Here is a 22,690-nt window from a genome sequence, read left to right as displayed (position 1 = left end):
CCGGCTGTAATAAAAAAAAAAAGATTATTTATGAAATTATTAAACATATTGTGAACATTCCACCCATGAGGCCACTAGGCCATTTGACTGCAGGAAAGGGCTACATAAGGAGCAGGAAATATCCAAGATTGTTCTTTTAAATGTACACACTTTCACTTATATCAACTCCCAGTTTATCAAGTCAAACCAGACAATGGGTGGAGAACTAAAGCTGAATATATTTTCTGTTTGTAGGAAAATGCCTGTGTTCGCTGTATGCTGAAAGCCTGCATCTGCTGCTTGTGGTGCCTAAAGAAGTGTTTAACATACCTGAATGGTTTTACAGGTTACCACTTTAATCCATTTCTATATGGTAAATTGTGTTTATGCACATATTACACCAAACTCGCCTTGTTAGCGTTTACGATACTTGCCCCTATTGTCTCAACACCCAACACACACATTCACTCTCTCTCTTCTTCCTCTCTCTCTCTCTTTAGGAGTTTGTGGAGAACAGTAAGAAAATGGCGGGAAGGGATCTGCTCGTCATTTATGGCACACTTTACATGAAAGCTTTATGTTTTCTTTAAAGCGCAATGCCTTTTTGAAACATATTTTGTATATAACAAAAGTACATCAGTCAAAAATACTGTTAGTGTAGTTTGGTTCTATTTTACAGGTTGTAGAGTTTTTGTTTTGTTTTGCCTCTTGTGGGAGAAAGTATTGTGAGAGATTATTCAAATGTGTTCCATGCCATCACTGTTATTTGTTAACCACTATTACCGTACACTACAAGTTTTGCATATCAATGTCTTTTTGCATTGTGGGATTGATGGTGGTGGTTGCTACTTGTCATGCATTGCTCCTTGACAAATACAACTGACTAGCATAACAGATGATTAACAGGCACTTTTCTGTCTGAAAAAACTCCATCTCAGTCTAGAGCTTGTTTAAAGTCTTCTTGCATGGATATTTTTGGAAAGTTTTTGATTATTTTTTATTCTAAATTTGTGCAAGGTGTTCTCCCTCGCCTGTTAACAGGATCATGTTACTACGGTGGCTCAAACATCAAATAGCCATTTACTCTGATAAGAACGTTTTATATTACTTTCTGTAAGACAAGTACTGAAGTTGTTTTATGTCAGAGGCAATGCATGATCATAACTGACAATATCTAAATTGTGGAAAGTTGAGTCATTACTGCTTATTGAGTTTATAATACTCAATCCACAGAAAAAGGGATTCCCTATGACTGCATCTTTATTAATTAATGAGTTTGTGTTATAACACAGAATTGTTATGAACATTTTATGCTGATTAATAAAAGAAAATGAAAACAGTCACTGTCCACTTGTCTTTGTGAGAGGATCAGTTCAATCTTGGACATGGGTTTGTTTCTGTATGTCATTAAGATATCCACTAAGAGAGACAAACAATAAAACAATATACCCAAATCTATAAACAATCATGTATATATACCCAACAATAAAACAGTATATTGAACAAAATGAAATGTTTGTGATGGTGATGTGGTGATTTGGAAATTGCCCTGTATCAGACCAGAGTTCAACTTGTATTTCTTCTTCTGTCAAATACGTTAGCTGCACTTGATTGAGCTTCCCAGGTGCAATATAACCAATATAATAGTCCCAGAAGTACAAACCCCACCAATCTGAAACCATAGAAATATAATTATTAAATGTCTATGTCTGGCACTCCAGTCAAACGCTCAAAGTATCGGAAAGAAAACAAATACTATTTGAATCCAGGTCTGTCCTGTATCAGTTTGACTATTTCCTAACTCCAGGAATAAATCCCAGCTGACCCTGACCTCCATCATATCCTTTATGCTGCGACTGGCCCACTTCTGTGACGAGTACTGAGGATACGAAGAGGCAGGACGCAGATGCAGGAATCAACAAGGTCAAGGTTTACTTAACAATGAGAAAGAGAATAACAAGGAGCGAGTAAATGACACGCCGCTAACAATTACACACAACAATGAGTGAACAGTCCAGGTCTAAATAGTGGAGGTGATGAGATGATGAGGTGCAAGTGCGCTGGAGGTGATTAGGGTGCGTTGGGTTTCCATTCCTGTGTTGCCGAGGTGGTGCGCTCAGACTGGTGGCTCAGTAGACCGGCAAATCAGGGCGCCGGAAGGGAGCAACGGGAGGAGACGAGACAGTGCGGTTCTCGCGGCAGGACTTCGCCAGCCATGAAGACGACCCAGAGGACGAGGAGCGGGCCGGTCAGGGCAGCGACGGTGGAAGTCCTGAATTAGGTTGGGGTCCAGAACGTCCCCAGCTAGAACCCAGCTCCTCTCCTCAGGGCCATACACCTCCCAGTCCACCAGGTAACGGAGCCGTCCCCCACGGAACCTGGAGTCCAGCAGGTCCCTCACAGCATATGCCGGACTCCCATCAATGTTCAGGGGCGGAGGGGGCGTATCCCGGGGGAGAGACACATGAAAAGTAGGTGAGACACGGTAGTGAGGGGGAAGGAGCAGCCGGTACGGCACCTCATTAATCCGCCGGAGTTCTTTAAACGGCCCCACCAACCGGGGGCTCAGTTTCTTGCAGGGCAGGTGGAGAGGGAGGTTTTGAGTGGACAGCCAGACACGATTACAAGGCTGGAATACGGGAGCCTCACTGCGGTGGCGGTCAGCTTGGTCCTTCTGCCGACGAATGGCCCCCTGGAGACGGATATGGGCGGCATCCCAGACCTGTCCGGCCCTGCGGAACCACTCGTCGACAGCGGAAGCATCGGTCTGGCTGGGTGTCCAAGGGACCAGGGCTGGCTGGTACACCAGGAAGCATTGGAAGAGAGTGAGCCCCATGGAGGAGTGAACGAGGGAGTTCTGGGCATTATCTGCCCAGGGAAGAAACCTCTTCCACTCACCCTGCCGGTCCTGACAGTGGCAACAAAGAAACTTCCCCAGCTCCAGGTTCATGCGCTCCACCTGCCCATTTGACTGAGGCCTATACCCGGAAGTGAGGCTGGCCATGGCCCCGATCTTCACCAGGAAAGCCTTCCACACTCGGGAGGTGAATTGGGGGCCACGGTCCGAGACGATGTCCTCCGGAAGTCCATAGTGCCGGAAGACCTGTTGGAACAGGACCTCAACGACCTGGAGAGCAGAAGGAAGACCAGTTAGTGGCAAAAAAACGGCATATTTCTGAGAATCGGTCTACGACCACCATGACTGTGATGAAGCCGTCAGAACGTGGGAGGTCGGTGACAAAGTCTATGGACAGGTGTGATCAAGGTCGCTGAGGCACTGGTAGAGGAACTAGTTTGCCTGCAGGGGCGTTCCGAGGTGTCTTCATTTGGGGACATATGGAACAGGAGTTGACATAGCGAGAGACATCACTAAACAAGGTGGGCCACCAGTATTTTTGTGATAGAGAATGCAGGGTGCGCGTAATACCGGAGTGCCCTGCCGTAAAGGTGGTGTGCGCCCAGATCACCAGGCGGTCACGGACACTGGTGGGTACATACACGCACCCCAGAGGGGCGTTGGCAGGCGCTGGGTCCTCCTGAGCCGCCAGGCGGATGTCTTCTTCCACATCCCAAACGACAGGTGCAACGATGAGAGATGGGGGTAGGATAGGACCCCTCAGATCCTTCCTTTCTCTGGTATGATGCATCCTGGAGAGTGTGTCGGCTTTCACATTCTGGGAGCCTGGGCGGTAGGACAGAATTAAGAAATTGGGCCCACCTGGCTTGACGAGAGTTCAACCGTTTCGCTGCCCGTAAGTGCTCCAAATTCTGATGGTCAGTAAGAATCCGGAATGGATGGACTGCCTTACTGCCAGTGTCTCCATTCCTCCAGAGCGAGGACCTCCGCCAACAGCTCCCTGTCTCCAACTCCATAGTTCCTCTCTGCGGGGTAAGCTTTTTAGAGAAAAAGGCACAGGGATACATTTTCTCTGGCTTACCTTGCCGCTGGGAGAGAACCGCACCCACGCCCTCCTCAGATGCGTCCTCCTCCAGGATGAAAGGTCAAGATGGATCTGGGTGTTTTAGGATGGGTGCAGTGGTGAACCTCTCCTTCAGCCTCTTGAAGGCAGCGTCAGCATCAGGGTTCCAGGCCAGCTTCTGAGGCCCACCCTTAAGGAGAGAGGTGAGCGAGGCGGCTATGGAGCTGAAGGAACTGATGAAACGCCGGTAGAAATTGACGAAGCCCAGGATGCTCTGTAGGCCCTTGGTGGTGGGGACTGGCCATGGCCTGACGGCGTCCGTCTTCTCTCTTTCCATGAACACCCCCTGAGGACTGATCCTGTATCCTAGGAAGGAGATGGCCTGTTGGTGGAATTCGAATTTCTCCCCCTTCACCAACAGGCTGTGTTCCCGGAGGTGGAGTAGGACAGCTCTGATGTCCCTGACGTGCTCCTCGAACGTAGCCGAGTAGATCAGGATATTGTCGATGTACACAACCACCTGTCGACTCAGCATGTCTCGGAACACGTCATTGACAAAGCACTGGAACACAGAAGGCGCGTTGGCGAGGCCGTAGGGCATGACGTAGTGTTCATAGTGGCCTGAGGTAGTGCTGAATGCAGTCTTCCACTCGTCTCCTTCACGAATTCGGATCAGGTTGTTTGCACTATTCAGGTCCAACTTGGTAAAGTACCGGGCCCCTCATAGCTGCTCGATGGCCAACGGAACCAGAGGGAGGGGGTACTGGTACTTGGTGGTGACTGCGTTCAGCCCCCTGTAGTCAATGCGCGGCCTCAATCCTCCATCTTTTTTGGCCATGAAGAAGAAGCTGGCGGAGGCAGGATAGGTAGAGCGGCTGATGAACCCCTGTGTCAGGGTCTCCGCCACATTCTTCTCTATGGCCTCAGTCTCCGCCCTGGAAAGGGAGTAAATGCGACTCTTCGGGGGGTGTTGTCCCTCCAACAGGTCAGTAGCGCAGTCCCAGGGCCTGTGAGGAGGGAAACACATAGCCTTTGATGAAGAGAAGACATCTGAGAGATCTGCATACTCACGTGGAATGCTGGGCTGGAGGGCGGAATCCGGACTCTCCGCTGACGTGGAACAACAAACCACTGGCAGGCAGGTTTTCCCGCATGAGGTGGACCAGGCTGTGATCCTCTTGGTGATCTAATTAATGGTGGGGTTGTGTAGTCTGAGCCAGGGCAATCCCAAGACGATCCGGTGAAGGGGTGAAGTGATGATGTGGAATGACAGCTCCTCGTGGGGTGCTCTGGTAGTGTGGGAATGGTGATGGGGAGAGTGATGTGCATAATGGTGCCTGATCTAAGTGGCTTATTGTCCAGCGAGGAGACGTGTAATGGAGAAGGCAGTGGCACGGTGGGCAACCCCCATTCAGAGACCAGCTCGCTATCTATAAGGTTCCCCACTGAACCGGAATCTATCATTGAATTGGAAATGGAAGAGAAGGAATAACCAGTCACCGTTATGGGAACTAAAAACAGTGGTTTTGTGATAGGAGATGACGTAACACTCACGGAGCGGCGACAGGAGTCATACCGCCTAGATTGTAAACCGCCAGGAGATCTGTGTTCCTTGGTGGTGTAGGGCGTGCTGTCCACCTCCATTGGTGAGGACTCGGAGGCAGGGCGGCTTCCATAGCTCAAATGGCGTGAGCGTCGAGGTCCGGGTGGTGTTGGGAACGCTGTCTGTCTCTCAACATGTCATCAAGACGGATGGACGTTGCGATGAGGGTATCAAGGTCCATCTCATTGTCCCGACATGCGAGTTCCGTCTTGATGTTCTCCCATAAGCCTCTCCTGAAGGCCGTGCGCAGAGCACGCTTATTCCAGCCGAAAGACGCCGCCACCGTGCGAAAGCTCAGAGCGTACTCGGACGCGGGCCCATCTCCCTGTTGTAGCTGGAGGAGACTCTCACCCTCGTCCGTTCCCTGCCTTGGATAATCAAACACCGCCCTGAACCGAGCGAGGAAGGTGGAGTAGGGAAGCGCCGCGGCCTCACCTCCTTCCCAGACTGACGTGGCCCAATCCAGCGCCTTTCCTTTAAGTAGCGAAATCACTAGCGCTATCCTGGCTTGGTCAGATGGATATGCCCCAGGCTGAAGCGCCAGATAAAGTGAAACATGTAGCAGGAAGCCTCTACATTTAGTAGTTTTTAGCGCATAGTTGGTGATAGCACGGGAACAGGTGGACTGGGTGCAGTCGCCGCTCCCTGAGGAGTAACCGGAGCGCTGGGCAGATTTATGCAGAGTTTGGAGCACTTCCTGCATGGCAGCGTTCAACTGGGCAAGCTGCTACTGGTGATGGTCGAGGCTGGAAAACTCCAGGAGGATTACCTGCTGCATCCATTTTCGTGAGAGGTGTGTAATTCTGTGACGAGTACTGAGGATACGAAGAGGCAGGACGCAGACGCAGGAATCAACAAGGTAAAGGTTTACTTAACAATGAGAAAGATAATAACAAGGCGCGAGAAAACGACACGATGCTAACAATTACACACAACAATGACTGAACAGTCCAGGGCTATATAGTGGTGGTGATGAGATGATGAGGTGCAGGTGCTTAGGGTGTGTTGGGTTTCCATTCCTGTGTTGCCGAGGTGGTGCGCTCAGGCCGGTGGCTCAGTAGACCGGTGAATCAGAATGCCGGAGGGGAGCAACGGGAGGAGACGTGACAGCTTCCACCTGGGCACTGTGGCCATCCTCACCTGCATCCACAACCAGATCAAAGGCTAAGGACGTGCCATATATTAGATTCACTTTGATAGAGTATATGAAAAATAGTATAATTTTCTGTCAAAGGTCAGCATTAGACCTAAATTATGTTAATAATTAAAGCAACATAACTTGTATTAGGTTTTCATTTAAGTTCATTTGAGTTTAATGAAGTGACTATTGGCTTAGCAACCGTGTGACGCAGCATGACATCGTGAACATGAATGTTCAAGAATCCAAAATTGCATTAGGCATTTCCTCCTTTCTAGAGTAGCTTTGATGACAGATGGGTTTGTGATGCTAACGTTATCTATCAAATGTGAGGATGTTTGAGGTGGGAAAACCTAAGCCATTTATAATGAAGAAGTCTCATTCTTTCAACATTACGTTGGTGACGATGTCTGGTATGCATGTAAACAAGTCTGAGTTGTTATCACCCCGTCTTAGAGGCCAAGTGGGCATGACTGGGCATGATTGAAATCAAAACCCAACCCTTAAATAACCAAGGAAAGTCATACATTTAACAGAATCTCGCATATCTCTGTTTTGAAAGATACTGACATTATGACAAATTATCCTATTTACATTTTGTAGTCAATTTTGAAATAATAATAATTGGTTTTGACTAAAATCAATGCCACATAACCAGCTTTCAACCAGAGAAGTCGTTTTATTTGGTTCAGCTTCCCTTTGAGGGATAGTTGTCACACGCTGGCTCTGGGGACTTTATATGTTGAGTCAGGGTGTGTAGATTCCGTGTGTTTATGTGCTGTGTTTGAGTGTCTAGTTGTTCTATGTCTAGGTTGGCCTGAGTGACTCCCAATCAGAGGCAACGAGTGTCAGCTGTTTGCTGGTTGTCTCTGATTGGGAGCCATATTTATACTGTCGGTTTTCCTTTGTGTTTTGTGGGTTCTTGTTTCTAGTTGGTTGTGTTTAACCGTGAACTGTCACGTTACCGTCTTTTGTTGTTTTCATCACGTTTCGCTAATAAACGAGTATGTTTGCCTGCAACGCTGCGCCTTGGTCCTCATCTATTCCCTACGACGATCGTGACAGAAGAACCCACCAGAACTGGACCAAGCAGCCTAGTGAGGAGCAGAGTGGGTGGACTTGGCAACAGTGGAGGCAGAGCTTCGACTGGGTCAAGCCGAATGAGGAGCTGAATGACGGAGATTGGAAGCAGAGGAGCGAGAGTTGGGCGAGAATTATCGAGGCCTGGCCCACGGGGAAGAGAGACTCCCAGAAAATTTTTAGGGGGGGGCTCACGACGTCGGACCAGCAGGAGGCCGCGATAGAGCGGCCCAGCGGGTTGCCAGAGGAGGCCGCCAGGTTAAGGGGGCCACTGGTCGAAGAGGGGATGAAGGATGTAGAGGCACGGCGAGAGGTACTGGCGTGTGTTGCCAGTCCGGTCCGGCCCGTTCCAGATCCCGGTGTAGGGCCAGTGGTGTGTGTCCCCAGTACGGTCCGGCCTGTTCCTGCTCCACGCACCAAGCCTACGGTGTGCGTCGCCAGCCCAGCCCGGCCTGTTCCTGCTCCACGCACCAAGCCTACGGGGTGCGTCGCCAGCCCAGCCCGGCCTGTTCCTGCTCCACGCACCAAGCCTACGGGGTGCGTCGCCAGCCCAGTTCGGCCTGTCCCTGCTCCACGCACCAAGCCTACGGTGTGCGTCGCCAGCCCAGCCCGGCCTGTCCCTGCTCCACGCACCAAGCCTACGGTGTGCGTCGACAGCCCAGTCCGGCCTGTTCCTGCTCCACGCACCAAGCCTACGGTGTGCGTCGCCAGTCCAGCCCGGCCTGTCCCTGCTCCACGCACCAAGCCTACGGTGTGCGTCGCCAGTCCAGCCCGGCCTGTCCCTGCTCCACGCACCAAGCCAAGGGTGCGAGTCGTCAGTCCGGTGAGGCCCGTTCCGGCTCCACGCACCAAGCCAGGGGTGCGTATCGTCAGCCCGGTCCGGTCCGTTGCTGCTCCACGCACCAAGCCAGGGGGGCGCATCGTCAGCCAGGTCCGGTCCGTTCCTGCCTCACGCGCCAAGCCAGGGGTGCGCGTCGTCAGTCTGGTGCCTGATCAGGTACCGGTCAGCTGCTCCACAACGGAGCGTAAGCAATCCGCTCCGTCGATGTCCAGTCCAGATCCATCCAGCGGGGTCAGACCGGACCAGGGGCGCTACGGGGGAATTATGGAAGGGTGGTGGTCAAGCCCGGAGCCGGAGCCGCCTCCGAGGAGGAATGCCCACCCAGCCCTCCCCTGTGTGGGTTTTGTTGAGGCGCGGTCGCAGTCCGCGCCTTTAGGGGGGGGTACTGTCACACGCTGGCTCTGGGGACTTTATATGTTGAGTCAGGGTGTGTAGATTCCGTGTGTTTATGTGCTGTGTTTGAGTGTCTAGTTGTTCTATGTCTAGGTTGGCCTGAGTGACTCCCAATCAGAGGCAACGAGTGTCAGCTGTTTGCTGGTTGTCTCTGATTGGGAGCCATATTTATACTGTCGGTTTTCCTTTGTGTTTTGTGGGTTCTTGTTTCTAGTTGGTTGTGTTTAACCGTGAACTGTCACGTTACCGTCTTTTGTTGTTTTCATCACGTTTCGCTAATAAACGAGTATGTTTGCCTGCAACGCTGCGCCTTGGTCCTCATCTATTCCCTACGACGATCGTGACAATAGTTTTCTTTCTGTCAAAGAATGTCAGCATTATGGGTAGGAGAAAAGCTATGATCTCTTATTGATATAATTTATTAAATCCACTTCAATCAGTGTGGATGAAGGGGAGGAGACAGGTTAAAGAAGGATTTTTAAGCCATGAGACCGTTGAGACATGGATTGTGTATGTGTGCCATTCAGACAGTGAATGGGCAAGACACACGATTTATATATATATATATAATTTTTTTTTAAAAAGGAGACCTGACCCTCCTCATAGTCCTCAAACACCCCCACTTTCTGGGGCTTCTCTCTCAGGGAGAGGAGGATAGCGTGGGAGGTACAGGCTTGGTACACATTCACGTCCCTTAGGTACAAAGTCCAGAGTCCATGCTCAGGGCTCAATATGATGTTCCCCTTCCTGTCTATGGACTCTCTGACCACTCCTAAAGTCCACTTAGTCTTCCCCTTAACCATCACTTCATACTAAAATCTCCCTGAGGATAAGCCATCCTCTCCAAGGACAATGCCAAAACGATCAAACCTTTTTGTATTGTCAGGTAAATTCATATCTCAAATGTTTCCCATCATCAGAGAGGATGAGCCAGCGATGTGCTGTATCAGGGTCCAGAGTCACATCCACTGTATACTGCTGAATCCTCTTCAGTTTGACTCCAGGCAGCTTCTCCATCTCTTTATGAAGTGTCTCCTTCAGCTGAGAAAGAGCTCTCCTTACAGTCCCCACACACAGATCACTGTGAACACTGACTGACCAGTCCTTGGTGGGTGGAGGGGTGCACATCACGAATCAGAAGCTCTGGAGAAGTTGGAGGTGGTCCTCAGTGTGTGAGAGCTGCTTCAGCTCAGTCCTTCTCCTCTTTAGCTCAGTGATTTCCTGCTCCAGCTCTTTAATAAGCACTTCAGCCTGCCTCTCTACTGCTTTCTGCTTCTCCTCAATTACCTTAACAAGCTCACCCTGGCTTTTCTTAATGGAGCACACCAGAGCAGTGAAGACCTGCACAATCTCTGCTTTCTCTCGCTCTGCGTCTCTCTTGCTGAGATCTACTGAGAGTTTGATACTTTTAACCTTCATCAGTCGCTCCTTGACAATCTGCTGCACTTCTGCCTCAGTTTTCCCCAGCTGAGTCTTCCTCTCTCCACACTCTTCCTCTATAGAGACAGTGTCATGAGTCTTGTGGTCTGCCTCAGTGCAGAACTGACACACACATGTCTGGTCAGTCCTACAGAACATCTCCAGGAGTCTGTCCTCATCTGCATGCTTATCATCCTCACCAGGGTCTTGACCTGACTCCAGTTCGGCATGATCACCGACTTCAGTGGGCAAATGCTCACCTTTGATGGCCACTGGTACGCTAGTGAAGTGTGCTACCAGTTTCAACTGTTCCGGGCAGATGGCAGACATCATGTATGGCGTTGTGTGGAAGAGCGGTTTGCTGAAGTCATTGTTATGAACAGAGTGCCCCAGGGTGGAGGTAGTGTTATGGTATGCGCAGGCATAAGCTACAGACAACAAACGCAATTGCCTTTAATTGATGGCAATTTGAATGCACAAAGATACCGTGATGAGATCCTGAGGCCTGTTCATCCGCAGCCATCACCTCATGTTTCAGCATGATAATGCACGGCCCCATGTTGCAAGAATCTGTACACAATTCCTGGAAGCTGAAAATGCCCTAGTTCTTCCATGGCCTGCACACTCACCAGACATGTCACCCATTGAGCATGTTTGGGATATTTTGGAGAGACGTGTAGACAACATGTTCCAGTTCCTGCTAATATCCAGCTACTTCGCACAGCCATTGAAGAGGAGTGGGACAACATTCCACAGGACACAATCAACAGCCTGATCAACTCTATTCGAAAGGAGATGTGTCGTGCTGCATGAGGCAAATGGTGGTCACACCAGATACTGACTGATTTTATGATCCACGCCCCTACCTACCTTTTTCTAAGGTATCTGTTACCAACAGATGCATATCTGTATTCTCAGTCATAAATTAGGGTCTAATTAATTAATTAATTAATTTCCTTATATGAACTGTAACTCATTAAAATCTTTGAAATTGTTTCATGTTGCGTTTATATTTTTGTTCAATGTATATTTGTTAAATATATTGTCTTATGTTAAAGGCAAAGCATTATCATAACTGACAATCCCTATATTGTGGCAACATTGAGTCATTACTGCTTATTGAGTTTGTAATACTCTATCCATAGAAAAAGGATTCTCTATGACAGTATCTCTATTTATGAATGCAAACAGAGTTTTAACCCGGAATATTTTTAATAACATTTTTAGCAGAGTAATAAAACAACAAAAATAAGGAATGTCCACCTGTGTTTGTGAGAGCTGTTGGGTAAGAGAGGTTCAGATCAATGGGGGACATGGGTTTGTGTCTGTATGTCATTAAGATATCCACTAAGAGGGAGAAACAATAAAACGATATATAGTGAATTCAATCTACACACAATACCCCATAATGACAAAGATAAAAACACGTTTTTATACATTTTTGCAAAGAAAACAATAAAAAAAAATATATACTGGAAATATCACATGTAGATAAGTACTGTCAAATAAATTGAACACACTCCCCCCTCATATAGTTACAGTGCCTTGCAAAAGTATTCATCCCCCTTGTAGTTTTTCCTATTTTGTTGCATTACTACCTGTAATTTAAATGGATTTTTATTTGGATTTCATGTAATGGACATACCAAAATAGTTCAAATTGGTGAAGTGAAATGAAAAAATAACTTCTTTCAAAAAATGCGAAAAAATTAATTACAGAAAAGTGGTGCATGCATATATATTCACCCCCTTTGCTATGAAGCACCTAAATAAGATCTAAATAAATTAAATACATTTTAATCCCACTTTGTAACAAGAAAATGTGAAGAAATCCAAGAGGTATGAATACTTTTGCAAGGCACTGCAGTTTCAGTGCCAATATTGAGTTTTGAAGTACTTTCTGAATTCCTGTTCAGAAGAGTGCAGAGAAAGTTGACAATGATTGTTTATTCCACATAAGGAAACATGCACAGCTGAGGAACATACTTCCTAATAAAATAGATATTCTGATGATTGGGATTTCTAGAATAAAGAATATAATTAGACCATTCAGATTGCCAGTTAATTTTAGTGACTGAAGGTGAGACCTCTCTCTTCCATTGGAGGCTGCTGAGGGGAGGACGGCTCATAATAATGGCTGTAACGAAGCGAATGGAATGGCATCAAACACATGAAAACCATGTTGGATGTATTTGAAACCATTCCACATATTCCGCTCCAGCCATTACCACGAGCCAGTCCTCCCCAATTAAGGTACCACCAACCTCCTGTGCTCTCTTCCATAGTTGGTCAATTGGCAGGGGCTTCTGAGATGCTTTTAAGAAATGCAAGTATAGATCAGAAACCAGTCCCCTGGGATTAGACCAGTTCTCTCAAATTTAGCGGAGGGTGTCAATTGATAGTGTTTCGCATCAAGGGACACCCTAATCTTACATGTCAGAGCAAAGTTTTAAATAAAAGAAGAAGGATTTGCCTGGTAAATTTAAATATTGTTTGTAAATCCTGGAATGCAAAGAGCCCTCCCTCATTGAGGAGCCCGCCCTCATTAAAATGCATTCCATGTCATCACTGTTATTTTTAACCACTACTACTGTACACTAGAAGTGTTTGTATATCAATGTACTTTTAGATTGTGGTAATGATGATCATGGTCGCTACTTGCGCTGCATTGGTACATCTAATACAATTTTGACAAATACAGCTGACTAGCATAACAGACATTGTCTTGCATGGACATTTTTGGAAATGTGATTTTTTTTAATTCTAAATTTGTACAAGGTGTTCTCCCTCACCTGTTAACAAGATCATGTTACTACTGTGGATCAAATATGAAGGAGACATTTACTCTGATGAGGATGTTTTATATTAGTTTAATATATTAAATGCAGGTCGTACAAGTGCTGAGGTTGTCTTATGTCAGAGGCAATGCATGACCAGAACTGGAAATCCCTAAATTGTGGAGACACTGAGTCATTACTGCTTATTGAGTTTGTAATATTGTATCCATGAAAAAAGGGATTCTATATGACTGTATCTCTATTCCCTTCATGAGTTTGAACCAATAATATTTTTGATAACATTTTTATACAGAGTAATAAAAGAAAGGAAAACAAGCTTTGGGGCAAGACAGGATACGTTCTAAGGGGGACATGTTTTTTTTTCAGGGTGTCCTAAAAACAGTGTATATCCCCAACAATAAAACAGTATATTTAATGAATACAGTGAAATGCTTGTGATTGTGATGTGTTAATTAGGAAATAGCCCCGTATCAGCCCAGGGTTCAAAGTATTTGTTTTTCTGTTGAATACGTTAGGTGCACTTGATTGTTCTCTCCTGATGCAACGGAAGCAATTAAATAGTCCCAAAAGTACAGACCCTGCCCATCTGGCACTCCATACCTGCTCAATCAAACGCTCGACAGGACCGCAGTGGAGAAGTTGGAAAGCTTCAAGTTCCTTGGCGTACACATCACCGACAAACTGAAATGGTCCACCCACGCAGACAGTGTGGTGAAGAAGGCACAACAGAGCCTCTTCAACCTCAGGAGGCTGAAGAAATGTGGCTTACCACCTAAAACCCTCACAAACCTTTACAGATGCACAATTGAGAGCATCCTGTCGGGCTGTATCACCGCCTGGTATGGCAACTGCACTGCCCACAACTGCAGGGCTCTCCAGAGGGTGGTGCGGTCTGCTGAACGCATTACCGGGGGCAAACTACCCGCCCTCCAAGACACTTACAGCACCCGATGTCACAGGAAGGCCAAAAAGATCATCAAGGACATCAACCACCTGAGCCACTGCCTGTTCACCCCGCTATCATCCAGAAGGCGAGGTCAGTACAGATGCATTAAAGCTGGGACCGAGAGAATGAAAAACAGCTTCTATCTCAAGGCCATCAGACTGTTAAATAGCCATCACTAGCACATTAGAGGCTGCTGCTGCCTATTGAAATCACTGGCCACTTTAAGAAATGGAACACTAGTCACTTTAATAATGTTTACATATCTTGCACTACTCATCTCATATGTATATACTGCATTCTATTCTATATCTTAGTCCATGCCGCTCTGTCATTTCTTGTCCATATATGTATATATTCTTAAATCCCATTCCTTACTTTTTTGTGTGTATTGGGTATATGTTGTGAAATTCTTAGATATTACTGCATTGTCGGAGCTAGAAGCACAAGCATTTCGCTACACCCGCTATAACATCTGCTAAACACGTGTATGTGACAAATAAAATGTGATTTGATTTGATTTGAAACCAACAACCAGCTCAATGGCACAGTACTTCCCTTATCATATTTACTGTCTTTGATACACAGACAGCTCAATGGAAAAGTATGTCCTTTATCGAAGTACAGAACTGTAGAACCAGCTCAAAGGCTGAGTATGTATTTTACCACATTCACTTATACAGTTTCAAAAACAAAATTAAAAGGGACAATCTGTGATTGCTACATCAATATTTTGATGGATAAATGAATGATAGATACCCATTGATTCTTGAAAAATATAACTTATAAATGCTTCATGACCATAGTTCAACTGTCACACCCCATGAGAACCCAAAATATACACTTGTTTGTCTCCAATGTTTGTAAACATTGTAAATGTAAACAAACTATATAGCCTCAAACCATGGTTAAAACAATGATTTTGATATACTGGATGGTCAGTCCTTGCATCCATAGCTCCGTCTATTATTCTAAGAGTGGTTACATTTCTCCAGGCCCATCCCTCAGCTTTTTACCAAAACAGAAGCTGGGAGGCCACTTTGTTATTGTTTCAACTGTGGATTTGCTCTTTAAAGTCATATTCATCTACATCCACAACCAGTTCAAAGGCTGAGTTTGGCCTTTATCATCAGATTTACTTAGAGAGGGAATAAGAGAGAAACAGAGAAAAGGAATATCACTTTAAAGGATAGTTCTCCGTCTGTAAAATAATTATGGGTAAATAATCAAAGCAACACAACTTTTATTACTTATTTTATTTACGTTAATTCCACTTGAGTCTTCATTTTCAGTAAATACAAGCATTTATTATCCATGTTAAGATGTACAGAACACTTTACATTTTCATTTGTTGATACAATTTCAGAGGACATCCGTGGACATTCGAATCATGTGACATGTCAATCTGACTAAATACACTAATTTGTAAACATATTGATACATGTAATGATTTGTAAATGTGCATTTTAAAATATCTGTTAGGACAAACAGTTCTCTCTCCATCGTTTAATCGGTGTGTGTGATTGACAGGAGAGATGATGAGAGGGGCTGAGTTTTGACCATCATCATTATCAGAGGGGACTAAGTATGGATAGAGATTCTCTGTAAAGGTGCATCCAGTGAAAGAATAGATATGAGACCTGGCCTCCACATCATAAAAGGAGACCTGACCCTCCTCATAATCAACAAACACCCCAACCTTTTGGGGCTTCTCTCTCAGGGAGAGGAGGATATAGTGGGAGGTACAGGCTTGGTACACATTCTCATCCCTTAGCATCACAGTCCAGAGTCCATCCTCAGGTGTCAGTGTGATATTCTCCTTCCTGTCAGTGGACTCTCTTGCCACTCCTAAAACCCATGATGTCTTCCCCTTAACAATCACCTCATAGTAAAATCTCCCTGAGGAGAAGCCATTCTTTCCAAGAACAATGGCAAAATGATCAAACCTTTTTGGATTGTCAGAACGTTTCTGTGGTGTTCTTACTTGTTTGCCATCTTCAGACAGGATGAGCCAGGGATGTGCTGTATCAGGGTCCAGAGTCACATCCACTGCATACTGCTGAATCCTCTTCAGTTTGACTTCAGCCAGCTTCTCCATCGCTTTATTCAGTGTCTTCTCCAGCTTAGACACAGCTCTCCTCACAGTCCCCACACACAGATCACTGTGAACACTGACATCAGACCAGTCCTTGGTGGGTGGAGGGGTGCACACTAGGGATAGGAAGCTCTGGAGAAGTTGGAGGTTGTCCTCAGTCTGTGAGAGCTGCTTCAGCTCAGTGCTTCTCCTCTTTAGCTCAGTGATTTCCTGCTCCAGCTCTTTAATGAGCCCTTCAGCCCGCATCTCAACTGCTTCCTGCTTCTCCTCAATCACCTCAATTAGCTCAGCCTGGCTTTTCTCAATGGAGAGCACCAGAGCAGTGAAAACCTGCACGCTGTCTGCTATCTCTCTCTCTGCATATCTCTTGCTGAGATCTACTGAGAGTTTGATATCTTTAACCTTCTGCAGACTCTCCTGGATAATCTGCTGCACTTCTGCCTCAGTTTTCCCCAGCTGAGCCTTCCTCTCTCCACACTCTTCCTCTATATGGACAGTGTCATGAGTCTTGTGGTCTTCCTCAATTCAGAACTGACACACACATGTCTGGTCAGTCCTACAGAACAGCTCCAGGATTCTGTCATGCTTCTTACACATCCTGTCTTCTAGGTTCACCACAGGGTCGATCAGTTTGTGTCTCTTTAAGGGTGAGGCTATCTGATGAGGCTCCAGGTGAGTCTCAAAGTAAGAGGTCTGACACACCAGGCAGGACTTTAGGGCCTTGCGCTTCATCCCAGTGCAGACATCACAGGGCACTTTTCCGAGTTTAGGAGCGGACTCATCGTCACTTCTGTCTCTCATTTTTTTTTTTATTCTCTACAACCTCTCTTAACGTTGTGTTGACACGAAGCTCAGGTCGTCTGTAGAATTTCTCCTTACACAGTGGACATTGACACAGGTCCTTGCTATTCCAGTACTTAGTGATATAGGCCATGCAGAAGCTGTGTCCACATGAAGTGGTGACTGGCTCAGTGAACACATCCAGACAGATAGAGCACAGGAACTGCTCTTCAGACAGGAGAATGCTGGAGGAAGCCATATCTAGAGCGAGATGGTGGAACTAGAGATTATTTCCTTGAATGATTCATGTCTCGATAATTTTTGTGCTATCGCCAACATAACATTAAAGGTTTAACCATACAACGAACATACAGTTTAGAATAGTCAATTTACCAAATATAGTTAAACATAGGTACTGTAAAATAAAACAGGAGAATAGAAGAATTTGCACAGTAGAATGAATTTTGATCTGACCTTGTAAATCTCTACTCACCTGAAGAGAATTTGATTTCTCTGATCTTTCTGACCAAAGAAAGCCCTGGAGCGTCAGTTTGAGAGAGTTTGCTTGTGTGTGCAACATGCAATATGTCTAGCAACTTTAGTTTCACATTAGTAAAGTAATAATAATAATAATAATAATAATAATAATATGCCATTTAGCAGACGCTTTTAACCAAACCGACTTACAGTCATGCGTGCATACATTTTTGTGTATGGGTGGTCCCGGGGATCGAACCCACTACCTTGGCGTTACAAGCGCCGTGCTCTACCAGCTGAGCTACAGAGGACAGCATGTCACTCTGTAGCTGAGCTACAGAGTGACATCAACATGCTCCTCCCCACACAGTGCTGCTCTGTGCCCTGGAAAATAATTAACCCTTCACATGGCTGATCTCTATTCATTCTTGATATTATATATTTTTTATTTGACAATTTAAAAAACACAACCACACATGTGGATACAATGCATTTAAAAATCATTGAGGATAACACAAAAAAAGTTTAGAAACGTATTTCCATTGTGGTCCTCTTGTTTACAAAATACACAATTCATTAATGAACAACAAATTAAAGATCGACAGCAAATGGAGTTCAGGCAGTTTGGAAAAGATTTGCTTCCCAATCGAAAAAAAAGTGTATTTTAATATATTACAAGTATTGTAAAGTATACTTAAGTTTACAAAAAATTCTAATCATATATATATATACAGTTGAAGTTGGAAGTTTACATACACTTAGGTTGGAGTCATTAAAACTCGTTTTTCAACCACTCCACAAATTTCTTGTTAACAAACTATAGTTTTGGCAAGTCGGTTAGGACATCTACTTTGTGCATGACACAAGTAATTTTTTCCAACAATTGTTTACAGACAAATTTATTTCACGTATAATTCACTGTATCACAATTCCAGTGGGTAGGAAGTTTACATACACTAAGTTGACTGTGCCTTTGAACAGCTTGGAAAATTCCAGAAAATGATGTCATGGCTTTAGAAGCTTCTGATAGGCTAATTGACATCATTTGAGTCAATTGGAGGTGTACCTGTGGATGTATTTCAAGGCCTACCTTCAAACTCAGTGCCTCTTTGCTTGACATCATGGGAAAATAAAAATAAATCAGCCAAGACCTCAGAAAACAAATGGTAGACCTCCACAAGTCTGGTTCATCCTTGGGAGCAATTTCCAAATGCCTGAAGGTACCACGTTCATCTGTACAAACAATAGTACGCAAGTATAAACTCCATGGGACCACGCAGCCGTCATACCGCTCAGGGATGAGATGCGTTCTGTCTCCTAGAGATGAAGGTACTTTGGTGCGAAAAGTGCAAATCAATCCCAGAACAACAGCAAAGGACCTTGTGAAGATGCTGGAGGTACAAAAGTATCTATATCCACAGTAAAACGAGTCCAATTTCGACATAACCTGAAAGGCCGCTCAGCAAGGAAGAAGCCACTGCTCCAAAACCGCCATAAAAAAGCCAGACTACGGTTTGCAACTGCACATGGGGACAAAGATTGTACTTTTTGGAGAAATGTCCTCTGGTCTGATGAAATAAAAATAGAACTGTTTGGCCATAATGACCATCGGTATGTTTGGAGGAAAAAGGGGGATGCTTGCAAGCGGTGAACACCATCCCAACCGTGAAGCACGGTGTGGGGGTGCTTTGCTGCAGGAGGGACTGGTGCACTTCACACAATAGATGGCATCATGAGGAAGGAAAATTACGTGGATATATTGAAGCAAGGTCTCAAGACACCAGTCAGGAAGTTAAAGCTTGGTCGCAAATAGGTCTTCCAATGGAAAATGGCTTAAGGACAACAACGTCAAGGTTTTGAAGTGGCCATCACAAAGCCCTGACCTCAATCCTATAGAACATTTGTGGGCAGAACTGAAAAAGCGTGTGCGAGCAAGGAGGCCTACAAACCTGACTCATATACACCAGCTCTGTCAGGAGAAATGGGCAAAAATGCACCTAACCTATTGTGGGAAACATGTGGAAGGCTACCTGAAACGTTTGACCCAAGTTAAACAATTTAAAGGCAATGCTACCAAATACTAATTGACTGTATGTAAACTTCTGACCCACTGGGAATGTGATGAAAGAAATAAATGAAAGCTGAAATAAATCATTCTCTCTACTATTATTCTGACATTTCACATTCTTAAAATAAAGTGGTGATCCTAACTGAACAAAGACAGGGAATTTTTACTACGATTAAATGTCAGGAATTGTGAAAAACTGAGTTTAAATGTATTTGGCTAAGGTGTATGTAATCTTCCGACTTCAACTGTGTATATATATATATATATATATACAAACAATGGGGGGGAAAAAGTATTTGATCCCCTGCTGATTTTGTACGTTTGCCCACTGACAAAGACATGATCAGTCTATAATTTTTATGGTATGTTTATTTGAACAGTGAGAGACAGAATAACAACAAAAAAATCCAGAAAAACACATGTTATAAATTGATTTGCATTTTAATGAGGGAAATAAGTATTTGACCCCCTCTCAATCAGAAAGATTTCGGGCTCCCAGGTGTCTTTTATACAGGTAACGAGCTGAGATTAGGAGCACACTCTTAAAGGGAGTGCTCCTAATCTCAGTTTGTTACCTGTATAAAAGACACCTGTCCACAGAAGCAATCAATCAATCAGATTCCAAACTCTCCACCATGGCCAAGACCAACGAGCTCTCCAAGGATGTCAGGGACAAGATTGTAGACCTACACAAGGATGGAATGGGCTACAAGACCATCGCCAATCAGCTTGGTGAGAAGGTGACAACAGTTGGTGCGATTATTCGCAAATAGAAGAAACACAAAACAACTGTCAATCTCCCTCGGCCTGGGGCTCCATGCAAGATCTCACCTCGTGGAGTTGCAATGATCATGAGAACGGTGAGGAATCAGCCCAGAACTACACGGGAGGATCTTGTCAATGATCTGAAAGGCAGCTGGGACCATAGTCCCCAAGAAAACAATTGATAACACACTACGCCGTGAAGGACTGAAATCTTGCAGCGCCCGCAAGGTCCCCCTGCTCAAGAAAGCACACATACATGCCCGTCTGAAGTTTGCCAATGAACATCTGAATGATTCAGAGGAGAACTGGGTGAAAGTGTTGTGGTCAGATGAGACCAAAATGGAGCTCTTTGGCATCAACTCAACTCGCCGTGTTTGGAGGAGGAGGAATAATGCCTATGACCCCAAGAACACCATCCCCACCGTCAAACATGGAGGTGGAAACATTATGCTATGGGGGTGTTTTTCTGCTAAGGGGACAGGACAACTTCACCGCATCAAAGGGACGATGGACGGGACCATGTACCGTCAAATCTTGGGTGAGAACCTCCTTCCCTCAGCAAGGGCATTGAAAATGGGTCATGGATGGGTATTCCAGCATGACAATGACCCAAAACACACGGCCAAGGCAACAAAGGAGTGGCTCAAGAAGAAGCACATTAAGGTCCTGGAGTGGCCTAGCCAGTCTCCAGACCTTAATCCCATAGAAAATATGTGGAGGGAGCTGAAGGTTCGAGTTGCCAAACGTCAGCCTCGAAACCTTAATGACTTGGAGAAGATCTGCAAAGATGAGTGGGACAAAATCCCTCCTGAGATGTGTGCAAACCTGGTGGCCAACTACAAGAAACGTCTGACCTCTGTGATTGCCAACAAGGGTTTTGCCACCAAGTACTAAGTCATGTTTTGCAGAGGGGTCAAATACTTATTTCCCTCATTAAAATGCAAATCAATTTATAACATTTTTGACATGCTTTTTTCTGGATTTTTTGTTGTTATTCTGTCTCTCACTGTTCAAATAAACCTACCATTCAAATTATAGACTGATCATTTCTTTGTCAGTGAGCAAACGTACAACATCAGCAGGGGATCAAATACTTTTTTCCCTCACTGTATCTTGTAGTTATTAGTTGCTATTAGTTGTTATTAGTCCCATTCTTCAGCTCCATTCAACACCTCCCATCTATCTCTTAACACCATCCATATTATAATAATAATAATATAATATGCCATTTAGCAGACGCTTTTATCCAAAGCGACTTACAGTCATGCGTGCATACATTCTTTCTTTTTTTTGTGTATGGGTGGTCCCGGGGATCGAGCCCACTACCTTGGCGTTACAAGCGCTGTGCTCTACCAGCTGAGCTACAGAGAACCAGATACTTTTACATAAGTGAAAGTCACCCAGTAAAATACCACTTAAGTCATTTTCTATTAAGGTACCTTTTACTCAAGTATGACAATTGAGTACTTTTTCCCACCACTGCTACTACCCACCTCCAACCTGACCATAGAACCTTGTTTTCACCAGTCTATACCCCCAGCAAGAACATAACCCTGAACAGTCTATAACCCTGCCTCAGTAATGCACCGTTCCCGTCTGAACTCACTATACTATTGGATTTCTATTTGCCATATATTTTTCAACTGTACTGGGATGTTTCACAAACGTTTTGAACCCTTCTATTCTCATTGTTTCTACAGATTGTAAATTGAAAATAAACATTTTTGCTAAAATTATTTGTATATTATTGATCGATTGACTATGACTTTTCAGATTACCCAGTAGTGCTATCTGCAGGGTTAGCTCCAGGTAAATATTGCAATCCTTCAGCCATTCCTGGACCTGTGACCAAAAACAAGCTACAAATGGACAGTACCAAAACAGATGATCCAATGATTCTGTGTCTTCGCAGCAAAATCTGCACAGCTGGGAAGATTGTATCCCCCATATAAATACAATTCCAGTGGTATAATAATTTAAATTAAAAAATTCGAAGTTTTGAATCCGGCGTTGTTTTGCCTATCAGTTCATAAACAATTTGCCACGGAATCGGTACGTCAAAAATCTCTTCCCAACTATTTTGCAATCTATATGGGACTGGTATACTTTTTTATTTATCACAATTTTCTTTAACCATTTATGGTATTTAATGCAGGGCCGACAGACAAGTTCCTTACTTTTCCCCCCTTCCACTTTCCTCTTCCATTTTTGCGGTAATGCTACAATTATTTGGTTGTAATTTTGGGTAGAACAGACATTTCCATATGTTTTTGTTAGCTGCATGTGCGACATAACTCCACCAGTCCTACCTATGATATCATTTACGAAGATTATACCTTTTTAAACATTTATTTTATTAATTAGTATATTTGAGTTTAACCACAATATTTGT

The 22,690-nt window shown here is 44.8% G+C and overlaps 1 protein-coding gene and 1 pseudogene across 2 annotated transcripts in view; both read right to left on the bottom strand.

Annotated features, from left to right (window-relative positions):
* Positions 1–22,690, bottom strand: part of LOC311112143 (uncharacterized protein) — a 31,750-nt gene that overhangs the window by 2,643 nt on the left and 6,417 nt on the right. Inside the window, exons 3-5 of the mRNA XM_084155118.1 lie at positions 16,098–16,693; positions 10,256–10,679; positions 9,550–9,627 (exon numbers count right to left, since the gene is read on the bottom strand). Of these exons, the coding sequence (XP_084011244.1) occupies positions 9,550–9,627; positions 10,256–10,679; positions 16,098–16,693 (1,098 nt within the window). The remainder of the gene's footprint in view (positions 1–9,549; positions 9,628–10,255; positions 10,680–16,097; positions 16,694–22,690) is intronic.
* LOC311112062 (E3 ubiquitin/ISG15 ligase TRIM25-like) lies at positions 16,245–17,247 on the bottom strand (annotated as a pseudogene). Its single transcript has one exon. The product of its transcript is annotated as an E3 ubiquitin/ISG15 ligase TRIM25-like (transcript).

Source organism: Coregonus lavaretus, assembly GCF_964263955.1.
Source record: "Coregonus lavaretus genome assembly, chromosome: 38".
Classification (NCBI taxonomy): Eukaryota; Metazoa; Chordata; class Actinopteri; order Salmoniformes; family Salmonidae; genus Coregonus; species Coregonus lavaretus.
Note: the sequence above shows the minus strand (reverse complement) of the source record. Positions and strands in the feature narration are given on the sequence as shown.